The sequence below is a fragment of the Ambystoma mexicanum genome, chromosome 10 (genome assembly GCF_040938575.1).
Source record: "Ambystoma mexicanum isolate Mex_15411 chromosome 10, UKY_AmexF1_1, whole genome shotgun sequence".
Lineage (NCBI taxonomy): Eukaryota > Metazoa > Chordata > Amphibia > Caudata > Ambystomatidae > Ambystoma > Ambystoma mexicanum.
The window spans coordinates 1,559,897,618-1,559,911,531 of record NC_090932.1 but is presented as its reverse complement, the minus strand read 5'-3'; the positions used below and the strand labels follow the sequence as shown (position 1 = coordinate 1,559,911,531).

Here is a 13,914-nt window from a genome sequence, read left to right as displayed (position 1 = left end):
ACTGCATTTCAGTTTTCCAGTTCGTAAATCTGAACATGCCCCATTCCAGTCAGAAGATGCTAGCGCAGTCCTGATTTTAATGTTTGATTATGGGACATGTAGTCCTGGGTTAAAATGGGGATATCCAAGACCAACAGAATGCAAAGTTCAAACCAAGCCTAGACTAGCATCTCCTGAATTAAATGGGGGCAATGTTGGCCTGTATGCCTAGAAGATGCTGTTACTGTGCTCATGGTGGGTTGCGATCAAGGCTGTGACGCTGCCTGGCAAAGAGAGGAAATGGAATATGCCTCAGAACAGTCTTAGGTGATAGACATAGGGGTAAATGGCAGCACTCGCTTGATCTGGGATGGGGATATCTTCAGAGTTCTGTAACAGATTTGGCAGGTTGGTGGCATGTCCCACAAGGCAGAAGACGTTTGCTCCACAAGTGGGGGATGTGCCACTGATTAGGACCTCTATTTTGGAGCGGTACATTTCAGCCAATTGGCACAAAAGTGCCGATGGAGAGAAGGCATGACGTACGGAAGGGGGTTGGTTATGCAGTGATTCTTGTTTAGTCAGGCTCCGATCAGAAGATCACCCACGTACATATAACCGTACATATACAAGGAAGGGATGTCGTCAGACTGCAGGAGCGATATAGAGATTGCATAAGAGTGGAAATAAGAAGAAGACTTGTTAAAGGCATACTCTAGTAAAAAATGTTATTGTCCCTATGGGTCGGCCATGTTTTTTTAAGGCTAAGTGGCTCGATTTTAGAAAACTTTCCTATGGACCTTACCCGAGTTTTCGTCCATTAAACGCACGCGAAAACAAGCACCTGGGAGCCGCCATTTTCTGATAATCCTATCTTTTCCCCGATCGCCCTGGCTCACCTGCTTTTGCGGCACTAAATCAATTCCCCCGCCCCTGAGCCTGTCATCAGCAGACTCGTACCGCCCATTTCCCAACGCCAAAGCACGTCTCGTGTCAACATTCGCTGCGCTTCAGCTAATGACGTGTCGCCATGGAAATGGCAGGACGCCTCTTTCCTCAATAAGTATAAACAGACCGTTTCACAACACACAGCAGCAGATTTTCGATTCCATTCCTCTCTCTGTGTTACTTTGAGTATTCTGTGACTCGTTTCAGTGCTCTGGTCAGCTACCTTCGCCGCTTGTAGCCCGTGTGAACACCTGTACCATCTCGGTAAATTATTTTACTCTGTTTACCACACAATGGCTTCAATAATGCCCTACATGTACGAGCCTGAGTATACCGAGGAGGAACTACTGGAAAGGGAAGCACGTGAAAACGATGGGGATTCGGACGGCAGTTGGGAGGACGATTCAACAGATGAAGAGCCTGGGCCTAGTCGCATGGACGGCGTCTCCACCTGGTGCACATGCAATCGGTGCGAGCTAATGCCAACCGAGGACGAGAACTGCTGCTGCCGAGAAAACTCGGGATGCCTGGCCTACATTTCGGAAGGCGAGCCACGACCGCAATGCATCACCGAGCTGCCAGACTTCAGGGCAGCCTGCCTCACACGGGCCGTGTTGAGAATCTTGATGGTGCTTATGCACGAACTTCGAGCAACTGTTCGTCCTCGTAATCCGAGTAACGAGTAAGTATACTCTGCTTGTCATGCCACTCCTATTTCATGTTCTTCTACTATATCCAAAATTACATCTACATATCATTGTAACGCATGTAAGGCGTTGAATAGTGTGCATTGTCTAGATAGCATTTGTCCGTGTAAAATGCCATTAGTTACAAGAATTGTCATTGACAACAAACGTTTATTAAACTTATCTGGGTCATTTAAAAACAGTTTGTTTCATTCCTTTTCACAGGTGGTACAGGCTGGTGGCCTATCGTTCCTATACATGGTGGCTTCACGGGAGGCTTGGACACCGCGTTCGAAGAGTGATACCCGCCTGTGCCGTTCGTGCCATTAGAGAAACGTTCCCGAGTGACAGCGGTCAGTACAGGGGATTTTCTCTCGCTGTGCTGCAACCTGACCTGTATAATCTTTAAAGTCTTGTATTTTTGTGTCATGAAAATAAGATACAAAATAAAACACCACATTTATTTTAACAACGTTTGTCTCGATTTTTTAAATGAATCACATATATCTATACTATCAATTACCATTGGATTATACAGACCTTCGGGTCTTGGGCCACTATAATACACTGGTTGAAGTGTGGGTCTGTGCTCACAAGAATCTGCGGTATGTGGCATTTGTTATTGATAAGCAACGATATACTATCATTCATATAAAGGCGATATACTGTATATTGATATAAAGGCGGTTCGCGCTGGTGGATGCTCGCTGGCATGGGGGGGGTTGTCCGGGGCGCGAAAGGCCAAGGTGCCAAACAACATGTACACTTCAAAAGGTGTCCCACGCCAAGGGGCCATCGGTCACATGGCCTCCCCAGACCCCGTGTCTCCAGCCAGGCCTCCCCTTGAAGCAGGCCGCCCCCCTGCAATCCACATAAGTGTGTCTCCATTCAGCAGTCTTCCTGTGCCTTATCTGCACGCCCCAGGCCCATCCATCCCACCCCCCTGTATCAAAGGCGGTTCGCGCTGGTGGATGCTCGCTGGCATGGGGGGGGCTGTCCGGGGCGCGAAAGGCCAAGGTGCCAAACAACATGTACACTTCAAAAGGTGTCCCACGCCAAGGGGCCATCGGTCACATGGCCTCCCCAGACCCCGTGTCTCCAGCCAGGCCTCCCCTTGAAGCAGGCCGCCCCCCTGCAATCCACATAAGTGTGTCTCCATTCAGCAGTCTTCCTGTGCCTTATCTGCACGCCCCAGGCCCATCCATCCCACCCCCCTGTATCAAAGGCGGTTTGCGCTGGTGGATGCTCGCTGGCATGGGGGGGGCTGTCCGGGGCGCGAAAGGCCAAGGTGCCAAACAACATGTACACTTCAAAAGGTGTCCCACGCCAAGGGGCCATCGGTCACATGGCCTCCTCAGACCCCGTGTCTCCAGCCAGGCTTCCCCTTGAGCAGGCCACCCCCCTAAGACCACGACATACATACGTCATTCATTCACAAACACACCCCTGTTCCAAATACTTTATAAACCACTTGATATGTCTCATGAGAACATCTTTGTGCTTTGCAAGTCAACTCCTGAACGTGTTACCTGGCAACCACCGAGATCTACGCTAATCTGGTCGTCGTCGTGCTATCCGTGAACTTCTGTGACCGCTTAGAGCAAACCCATCAGTGTGCTACCTGTGGCCACCCACCTATTCTCCTGCAACATACTGCTCTGCTTGCTGAATCCGACTGTTTGTTGGTCAAGGTAAGGCCATGTATCCTAGTCATATTTCGCAGGTTTTTAAATTTCTATCTATTTGCGAGTAGAGTACACAATAGTGCTATGTTCATTGGTCTCATTGCTATTGACTAGAGTTTCCATTGCTATGCTATCAATAGATCTATTTATTTTCATCTGTGTCTATTGTCATCGAATTGCATCCTTCGGGGATCCAGTCTATGATGTAAGCATGTTTCCTTCCCGTGCAATACAGAACATCCAAGGGATGAGTCACATGTTCAGATTTTAGTCACATCATTTATACATTTCTGCAATTTATGCAAATACTAAGCTGCACATAATGAACTGGTACAGTTCCTGCGACCAAAACAAATCTTGCATTGATCATTGTATGATTCATTTACTTTTGTATCAAATCTTTATTCTTGAAGATTGTATAATAATGTTGATATTTACTTTTCAGATTTATCAACAATGCCTGCCTGTTCGATTAGCGGTTGCCCTTCGAAGACCCATGCGAAATCTGAAGGAACTACAATGCATGTATTCCCGAAAACTGTCGATCGAATAAGAGAATGGGTCAGACATTGCGGATATCCACTGGATGAGCTGGAAAGTAGAGTCCAACAAGTCTTAGAGGACAAGAGGGGCGATCGATACCGCATCTGCAGCCGGCACTTTTCCTTGGACATGTACACAACTTCTTGGGTAACAAAGAAGAATAAACGGCGAACTACACGGAAATTGCTCGAAAACGCTATTCCCACTCTATTCGTCCACATTCCGCCACCGGTGAGTCAAGTGTCCGGATTTAGCTTTCGGCCTTGCGGTAGTGTGTAGCCGAATGGATTAATTGATATTGTAGGTGTTCTATCCCTTGTAATAATTTCGATATTGATATGAGTGTATAGTTTTTTGAATAATGACATTTATCAATATATTCTTTTTCGATTTCATAACCCACAAACGCAATGTATATATATATGGGGACAGGGAACTGTGCTGTATTGAGCATTTTTCAAGTATTCTGTCGGCTTACATGGCTATTTTCAATATTGGCATTTCATTATCAATCATTAATTGACCTTTACAACTTCTTGACTATCCCTTGAATCTGAAGCACGAACATTCTACATCCTTGACGTGGTCGCAGTTATCAACCACTTCTAGCGCGTATCAGGTAATCTTATTAGGCTAATCCGCTACATACTTGTTTTATGCATGTCAAGTAATAGTTTTATTCTATCGTGTAATTATTTTACTGAATGTTTGGTTACTGCTTTCCAATTGATATACACCTTAGTTATCGTCCACTGGTGTTTGTTTTCAGTTATAATTAGTGTTATCCATACTAATGCAAGTACTGTCTTTCAGGGAGATGCTGAAGCGTCCGCCACATCTACAACATTTCTAGATGTTTTTCAACATCAGGAGGTATGGATACTGACAGCTCCATCGAGCATCATCATCAGAGCTGGAATTCTTGTCGTTTGATTGTTCTACACAATGTTTCATTCGTGGTGAGCCGTTGATATGTACCTGTGCTGTCGACCCCAGGTGTATGTTATGTTTTCACAATTGTAATCCTCACTAATGCAAGTACTATGTTTCAGGCAGTCGATGGAGCGTCAACCCCTACACTTGATGCAGAGCCTGACATTCAAGTATACGAATCGGCGCAACAGCTTTCGGAAGTGCGCACTACATTTGCAACATCCATAGATGCACGAGGTATGGATTCTGACAGCTCCATCATGCGTGATCATATAACGTGATTCCATTTGCTATACTTTCTTCCCTATAAACGCAAGTGCTGTGTTTCAGGGAGACGACAGAGCTTCCACCCCAATCACAACATCTCATTTAGATGATGCAGATGTAAAGGAATTGTTGAAATAAGTCGATGAAATGTGATCATATTTGGATTTTCCTTGATTCTTTTGGACAATGCATCTTTCGCGGTTATCTCTTTATATGTACCTGTGCGTTCGACCCCAAGTGTGTGTTATGTTTCCAATATTGAAAACCATACTAATCCAAGTACTGTGTTTCAGGGAGACGACGGAGCTTCCACCCCAATCACAACATCTCATTTAGATGATGCAGATGTAAAGGAATCGTTGAAATAAGTCGATGAAATGTGATCATATTTGGATTTTCCTTGATTCTTTTGGACAATGCATCTTTTGCGGTTATCTCTTTATATGTACCTGTGCTTTCGACCCCAAGTGTGTGTTATGTTTCCAATATTGAAAACCATACTAATCCAAGTACTGTGTTTCAGGGAGACGACGGAGCTTCCACCACAATCACAACATCTCATTGAGATGATGCAGAAGTAAAGGAATCGTTGAAATAAGTCGATGAAATGTGATCATATTTGGATTTTCCTTGATTCTTTTGGACAATGCATCATTTGCAGTTATCTCTTTATATGTACCTGTGCTGTCGACCCCAAGTGTGTGTTATGTTTCCAATATTGAAAAGCATACTAATGCAAGTATTGTGTTTCAGGGAGATGCGGATGCCTCCTCTCCAATACAACCATTCATGGCTGTCCATGCAGAGCCGGAGGTATGGATACTGACAGTTCCATCGAAATAGATCATCACTGGTCGAATACTTGTCGTTTGATTGTTGCACACAATGTTTAAATCGTATTTGGCTATTGAGATGTACCTGTGTGTTCGTCCTCACGTGTTTTATGCTAACAATATTTTGATACATAGTAATGAAAGTACTATGTTTCAGGGAGACGATGGAGCCTCATTCCTTGCTGTCTATGCGGATACAGAAAATATACTCGTTGCAGCGCAAGAGGAAGGGAGGACATGCGGAAACGAATCGGAGCTACAGCGTGCAGATGTTGAAGGTCGAGTCAAAAAAGTTGCAAAGAAAAAAAAACAAAAAAAGGTTAGTTACAAACAGTTAATAACTTTAAAAAAATGTTTGTGGTGGGGACTATTTTATGTTTTTTTCTAGTCAATTCTACTACACTCCATCTTGTGTTTAAACTGAACATCCCTTTTCCAATCTCTCCTCCAGTTACCCGTGGGCATCAGAACTATACACACACAGACATTGAAGCGAATGAGAGATGTGGCTTGCCAGACCATGTACACTATGGAGGAACTATTAATTGAGGCGAGGCGTGTTCAGGCTCGAGATGCTCATGTCCAATGGCCAGAACATGAATTAGCTCTGTTTGGAGACTACAGCAAAGTTGCATTGGACCATAGCTACTGTGCGACCGGACCACCACAAGAAGATGTTATTGAATGTATTGGAGATAGCTCTGAAGTAGTTGCAGATCAATTTACACAATCTACACCAGCCAAAAAATTGCCACCAAAAAACATGTCGACATTGTTGTGTTCTCCCATCAATGTTGAATTAGCAGATGTTGAAATGAGAGAGAATGAACCAGCCGCAGCATCCATAGACGCAACAATACTTGATAGCAGCGATATTACTTTCCAATGTGTTGACATCTCCACAGCGTCAAAAGCTGAAACAACGTTGACGCAGGATGACAGTCTAATGAAAGAGAGCAAATACATTGTATTCGACAGTTGCTTGATGGAAATTATAAGTATGCTGAAATGTGTGCATTCCGTTAGAGGGAAAGTATGTGGGAAGCCATTGATTAATGTGACTCGTAAAATGAAAGGCACTAACGTCAAAATAAAAGCCGCCTGTAGATTAAATCATAGGTTCTCATGGTCTGCACAACCGATGCTGGGGAAACTGCCAGCAGGCAATCTACTGTGTGCAGCTGCATCACTTTTTAGTGGCTCCAGTTTTAGAAAGTTAGAGGCTTTTTTTCAGTTTGTGGGACTCCATTTCATTTCTAGTGCGCTGTACTACACATACCAACGTGATTATCTGTTTCCGGCCATTAGTGATGCTTGGAGAATTGAACAATTGTCTCTAGCAAGAACATTCGAAGGCAAACGATTCAGGCTAGCCGGCGATGGACAGTGCGATAGCCCTGGGTTTTCTGCCAAATACTGCACTTACCACTTTCAGGACATGGATAGTAAGAAAATTGTGAGTTCGGAGGTCGTGCAGGTAACACAATGTACATCCTCAGTGGCCATGGAGAAACTAGGATTTATAAAATCAGTGTAACATCTACAATCGAGGGGGATGGACATCGAGCTCATAGCCACGGATAGACACGTTTCAATTGCCAAGACAATGAGAGAGCAGTTCCCACATATTAAACATCAATTTGACGTATGGCATCTTGCTAAATCAATCAATAAGAAAATCTCGGCTGCAGGAAAAAAAAAAGGTTTTGAAAGTATTTTGCAGTGGTCACATTCTATCACCAACCATCTTTGGTGGAGCTCAAAAACTTGCGAGGGGTCAGTGGAAATACTAATTGAAAAATGGCGGTCACTGATGCACCACTGTACCAACGTTCACCGCTGGACAGCAAATGAACATTTCCACCAATGTGAACATGGCCCTTTGTCCCCAGAGGAGGCACGGAAGAAGAAGTGGTTGATTCCATCATCACCGACACACAAAGCCATTTAGAAGATTGTTTTCGACAAAACTCTATCAAGAGATTTGAGAGGACTGACAGAATTCTGTCACACAGGAGATTTGGAGGTGTTCCACAATATGTGCCTAAAGTACAGGCCAAAGCGCTTGCATTTTAGCTTTCGGGGCATGAAACATCGCACTCTACTAGCCGTCTTGGCCCATAACAGCAATGTCGGACGTGAACAATCTAGGACTAGGGGCAAAGTAAGGATGCCTCGCTACACCAAGGTGTTTTCAAAACGAAGTAAGCAATGGGTGATCAAACCAGTCTATGATGAAATGCAGTTCGACTTTGTGAAAGGCCTTATTGTTGCTGTGTTAGAGAAGCACAGATATGGAATTTTGGACGTTTCTGTACAGAGCAGTGATCCATTGCCACCAAACATTGCGACTGTGCCATGCCCACCCGATGCACGGCTGATTGTAAAGTACAAATCGCGGTTTAAATAATTGCAATAGGATTGTATTTTTGTAAATAAATGTTATTGTACAGTGTACCAGTAAACCTAACCCCCAACTTCACCATCATGGGTGGCGAAGAAGCTGGGTGTCATCTTTGAATTCTCTCTATTCACCTCACATATGTGTATGTATATATTTTTCTCATGTCTCATCTCATGTAAATGTAAATGCTGCGCACTGTTAACGGAGGGGAGGCTTGCGTATTGCAAAAAATAAAACAAACAAACAATAAATCTCACTTTTAACTCAACTCCTGTGGTACTTTATACTTTCCCTGACCTTCCGCAAAAAATTAAATGTTTCAATTTAGGCTGCAAAGCTCGCAGACAACGGGGACAAAATTGGGGCACTTAGAACGCGCCAGCCAAGCAGGCCGTGGCATTTGGGAGAGAAGCCAGTTCGCATTTGCACATTGAGGCGCACTACATAGACGGATTCTAATCTTCAAGTTCTCACAGATGCCTATACTACGTGATGTTGCAAATAAAGAATGCGAAGGACAGTGCACAGATGAGGCCCACAAGTCGCACTGGAAGTATAAGGGTCTATTGTTTTTTGACCTTGAGACAGGGACCATGCAGAAAGAACTGCATTTGAAGGGAGTGCGCAATAACGATAAGGCAGAAAACGATAAAAGAGACGATAAGGCAGAAAATTCAGAAACTAGACCGAGTTTCAGTTTTAGGTCAGTATACGAAAAATCATTGTCAAGAGCATGGTCCGTTTTACAGACTGCATTACGAAGAGACACAATGGAAATTTCAAATATAATGTAAGTAAATCTTTACACGCTTTTATACCGGAATGAAGATTTAGTGAATGGATGCATGAATAAATGAATGAATGATGACTGTAAAAGATGTTAAAACTGTTCGTAGTGGGCACATGGGCATGCAGGTTCACTGGTGTCACCGATCTCGCTCCTTGGCCCAGCCACTTTTCCCTGCACTACGGGACTGTCTCTGTATCCTTCAGCCCCTTGTCCCGGCATTTACCTTGCACTTGCCACCAGCTGGCCCTATTATTTAATTTGTATTCAACTATCCTTGTACAGCCCATCCCCATGCGCGATCAGAAAGACACCTGGCCTAGTAGGATCGTTGCCTGTCTGCCCTTGTTCCCCACCTGCCTCGTCACGCCTAGAAACACTTGAGTATACGCGCGTTACAAATGCCATATCATATATCATATCATTCCTCATGCATGTAGAGTGTCGTTTATCATTGTGTGTTGCCCTAGATTTATCTCGTTACTTTTCGCATTTATGTTAGAGAAGAACATACTCCATTGAACTACCCTTGCAAGCAAATAGTTTCTGATCGGCCGTAATGAATGAAATGAGTAATATTAATGAAGTTCGGCTAGTGAGACTAATTATCATTTATTTGTTTTCTTAACAGGTATTTGATCCCGTTCTGCAACTGCCACCTGTTTGAGACACCGGCGGACGGATTCTTCAGCAGACACCTGCAGCTTTGTGTCAACAACTGGAGCACGATCACCATATTATGGGACGATCGCCAAGGGCCCACATGCCCTTACGCTGTACTAGTGGCTAGAAGTAACATAACAAACTTTAGGCTGGACTAGTGCCTAGTTGATGGAACAGCCTTGCGGTTCACCGTGCTTCCAAAGTGATTCTTTTTACGAAAATGAACACCCTGTGTGCCATAATGGAACAGCGCGTGACCCAAGATGAAACGGAACAGTTATTGCGGATACAGATAAAAGAAAATAAATGTCTTCCGGAGTTCATATGAATGTTCTCTAAACATTTGATGCCAAATAAATGTACTTTACCAAATGTACCGTGTTGCTGTTTCATTGTAAAGTACAGTTTCATATTCCGAATTGTGGCGCGCTGTGTTGTGAGTTGATCTGTGTTGGTTTCCGGGTTCTGTGTGGAGTCGCGCAGAAGACGACTGGGCGCGTTTGCCTACGCAGCACAGTAACGTCACGGGGAGAGGCGGGGAATATGAATGTTTTGATAATGTCAGGCTCAGGGGCGGGGGAATTGATTTAGTGCCGCAAAAGCAGGTGAGCCAGGGCGATCGGGGAAAAGATAGGATTATCAGAAAATGGCGGCTCCCAGCTGCTTGTTTTCGCGTGCGTTTAATGGACGAAAACTCGGGTAAGGTCCATAGGAAAGTTTTCTAAAATCGAGCCACTTAGCCTTAAAAAAACATGGCCGACCCATCGGGACAATAAAATGTTTTACTAGAGTATGCCTTTAAAGGCTGCAAGGGATGGAGAAAGAGGAGACGAGCATGGCATTTCGTATTCTGTTACTAAGGATAAAAGCCAGTTCAGTGCAGGACCATGAGGACCAGCTATGTACTAGGCATGTTAAAAGGCGATTTGGTGGTCAAAATGATCAAACACATACAAGAGGCCAAGGAGCACCTGTGCATTCAACCCTTTGATGTTTGCTGCCTGAGTAGCCTGGTCTGTGGCCCAGTGAATGCATCCTGTAGAGGGATCTGTGTTTGGCCTCGTGGTCACTGGTTTGAATCCAGTTAGGTTCCTGAACCCTCATAATTCCTAGGTTGAGTACCAGTGTGCTGGGTAACAATAAACATCTGTTATCTGTCTAAAGCATCCAGAAGCTCACCTGGGGTGACGATGGGCTCTACAAATGCACTTGTTTTATTATGTTACTAATATCATTTGATAAGCAGACAAGGACCAATGCCATGACATGACCTTGACCTAAGCCACCATGAAGAGAGTTGAGGATAGAGTAGATTTCGAGGTGATCTTAGTGCTGTTCACTAAGGGTTAGAACAAAGGGGCAAATGGATTTAGAGATGTCAGCCGAATACTCAAGGTCTTCATTTGGAAGAAGGAGGTGAGGTTGGCACACAGTATCCGAGCAAGGATGAAAGTCATCTCAGCGACAGCTGCTTTGGAATGTTCTGCGAGCATTTTCACCATTCATTAGCATGCTCAGATTATCCAGCGAAGGGTGCACTGCCAAGGCCTGCCTGCTCACTCTGGATGCATACTACGGGCTGGATTATTGTTTCTGCATTCCTTTGACTTTTCTCTCAACTCTAGAAGAAGAAGACAATAAGTCTTTTTTTATGAATTTCACTTTATTTTTTACAACACATTTTTTACATTCACTTCCTTCCCCTCCTGCACACATGTCATCATCTATAACTCTTCAAACAACGCTCTCCACATCGCACACACCTCACCTTTCACCCAACTCCATTTACCAATAGGTGTCCTCCTTCCCAATCTTCTTTCTCATGCCTCTCAATCTTCCTCCTATTCTCTCCACATTCACGCCTCTTTCCATCCCACCCTATAACTCTCCAGGCTCCTTATTTGTTGCCTCTCTCTGCAACCATTTGTTCTTTTTACCTCTCTCCACTCTATCTTCTCTACAAGACTCATTCCGTCTCCATCCTCTCATTTACTCTGCTCCCCGTCATCTTTTTCTCTACTATCTCTACAATCTTCACCCTCCCATCTGCTCTGCACTTCCTTCCATCCATGATTTCTTCTCCCTTTCCAATCCCCATCCACCCAGGACCCCCCTTCACTCTTAGGAGTTATCTACTCCCACTCCATCTTCTCATCCACTCAGTATTCCCCTCCACTCCATGTTTTCTCACTCTCACTTCATTCTCCATACTCTCATCTACAATGCACTGCTCCACTTCTTGTTTTCTGTACTCTATCTCCCATCCTCTACTCTACCCTTTAATCCCCTCCACTCAATGTTTTCTCTACTCCCTCTCCATTCTCCTACCTGCCATCTAATCTGCACCCCCTCCACTTCATGGTTTTCTCTACCACCTCTCCATCCATTTTCCATTCTCTGAACACTGCATATATTTCCCACACTTTCTCCCGTTTCTTTACCTTGCCATGTCTCTTCACACGTCTGCTGCAAGTCTCACTTCACCATGCTACCTCGCGACTCTCTGAGCTCAATGCCGCACACTCGATTCACACGCTCTTATGTCCCCGTTCTCTCGCTCTGTCTCTCTTTCTCTCTCTCTTTCATTTAACACTTCTCTCGGCTTGTCCTCAATACCTCTTTCCGTCTTCTCCTACACTACTTACCTCTGCACTCTCCCCTCCCTATACCTCTTTTACTCCAACCATCTCTCTTACTCCACCATGTACCTCTCCTACTCCCTCTACTTTGTCTGCCTCTAGACACACTTATCCTTTCTGACCTTCGCTGTTTTCAATGCTAAGCTCCTCGCCTACTCCTCACATTGTTTCCCTCAGCAACTGCCCCAAACACATTGCCTAATACACCCATATTTGGTCTTGGACAACAATACCTTTGATTAGAACTGCATCCCTTGAATAATTAGTATTAAAACAGATTAACTCTAGACATTCTGAGAGATTTTGCTGCAATACCTTTAAAAAGACAGTTTGCCTATATACTGCTTGCATCCTTGCTAAGAAGTGGCACAAACGTATTAAAGCCCAGCACCAGTACTGTTCATTGCTCCTATTTCTCCATATAATATTCTACTAAACTATTGCAGAGATGGAATGATATTCTGGAAGGCTATGGGCCAATCCTGGAGGATTGTAAAGGCATTGGACATCCTGTGACACAGTGGATACCTGCTCTCTTACATCACAAATGTTTTCTGGATTGCTGAAAATGAACTACCTACTGGATGGGCTATCTGGGTATGCCTGTGTGCCAGTAAGGGGTGCCAGTTAGGCGTGTGCCACAATAGTTTCTCCCCAGTCCACTTCTGACAACACCTGCCTGAACGCCTGATTCAAGCCTTCATTTATTTCCCCACCCTCCATTTCCCAACTTTAACTTCCCCAGCCTAAATGTCGACAGTAAATACTCAATAATAACAGAACCTAAAACGGATGGTCTAAAATTGATGGACTAATATGTGAAAAACTTGCCACAAACCTCCTCTTCTTTAGTTTTAAAAGGGGGTACTAGAAACACAAATCATGCTGAAAAATACATATTAATGGTAGCATGTTTGAATATCAACCCCAAATAAAAAAAGACCATTCTTACAAATGTATTTCAAAATGTCTTGAAATGTCTGCAAAAACAAAGTAACTAAAATGTCATCTTTACAATATTTAAATCCAGGCTGTGCTATATGATGGAATTACATTACAGAGATAAATACACGACTCAATACATTTTTAACTGTTAGGCATAGTAAACACTTTTGTTTTCACTTTTAAAATTATTTGTATTTTATCATACACATTAAAGTTCTTCCTGCTTAGGATTGGATGCGTTAACTATTTGGACTCCGGCTTACAGGGACGTCATTTCACCAAAATGACTGTGGTAGCAGAAGTTGATATCACACGACCATTGACCTCTGATGTCATGTGACATCACAGGAAGCGAGGGAACACAACCTTTCACCCCCTGACAAAACAGGACGTGGCATCAGATAGCAATGTTCCTAAGTACACTATGAAAAATGTGGTTACGATATCACTTTAATGTGATATACATTTCATACAATAATGGATCACTATGTGTATCGTTAATATCAGAGTGTATAGTAGGCCCATATTACCAAATTACTGTGAATGCAAGTAGATGTCCAAGGCCAAATGATAATGATGTGTTATTATATAGCACTTACGCT

General features: G+C 43.8%; 1 protein-coding gene across 3 annotated transcripts in view; it reads right to left on the bottom strand.

Annotated features, from left to right (window-relative positions):
* Positions 1-10,921: 10,921 nt before the first annotated feature.
* LOC138492580 (ras-related protein Rab-36-like) overlaps positions 10,922-13,914 on the bottom strand; it is a 176,853-nt gene continuing 173,860 nt past the window's right edge. For all 3 annotated transcript variants that reach the window (XM_069619851.1, XM_069619852.1, XM_069619853.1), the window contains one exon: positions 10,922-11,349. Coding sequence is in view for 1 of the 3 variants with exons in the window: in XM_069619852.1 (XP_069475953.1) it covers positions 11,285-11,349 (65 nt within the window). In the remaining 2 variants the exon portion in view is untranslated. The remainder of the gene's footprint in view (positions 11,350-13,914) is intronic.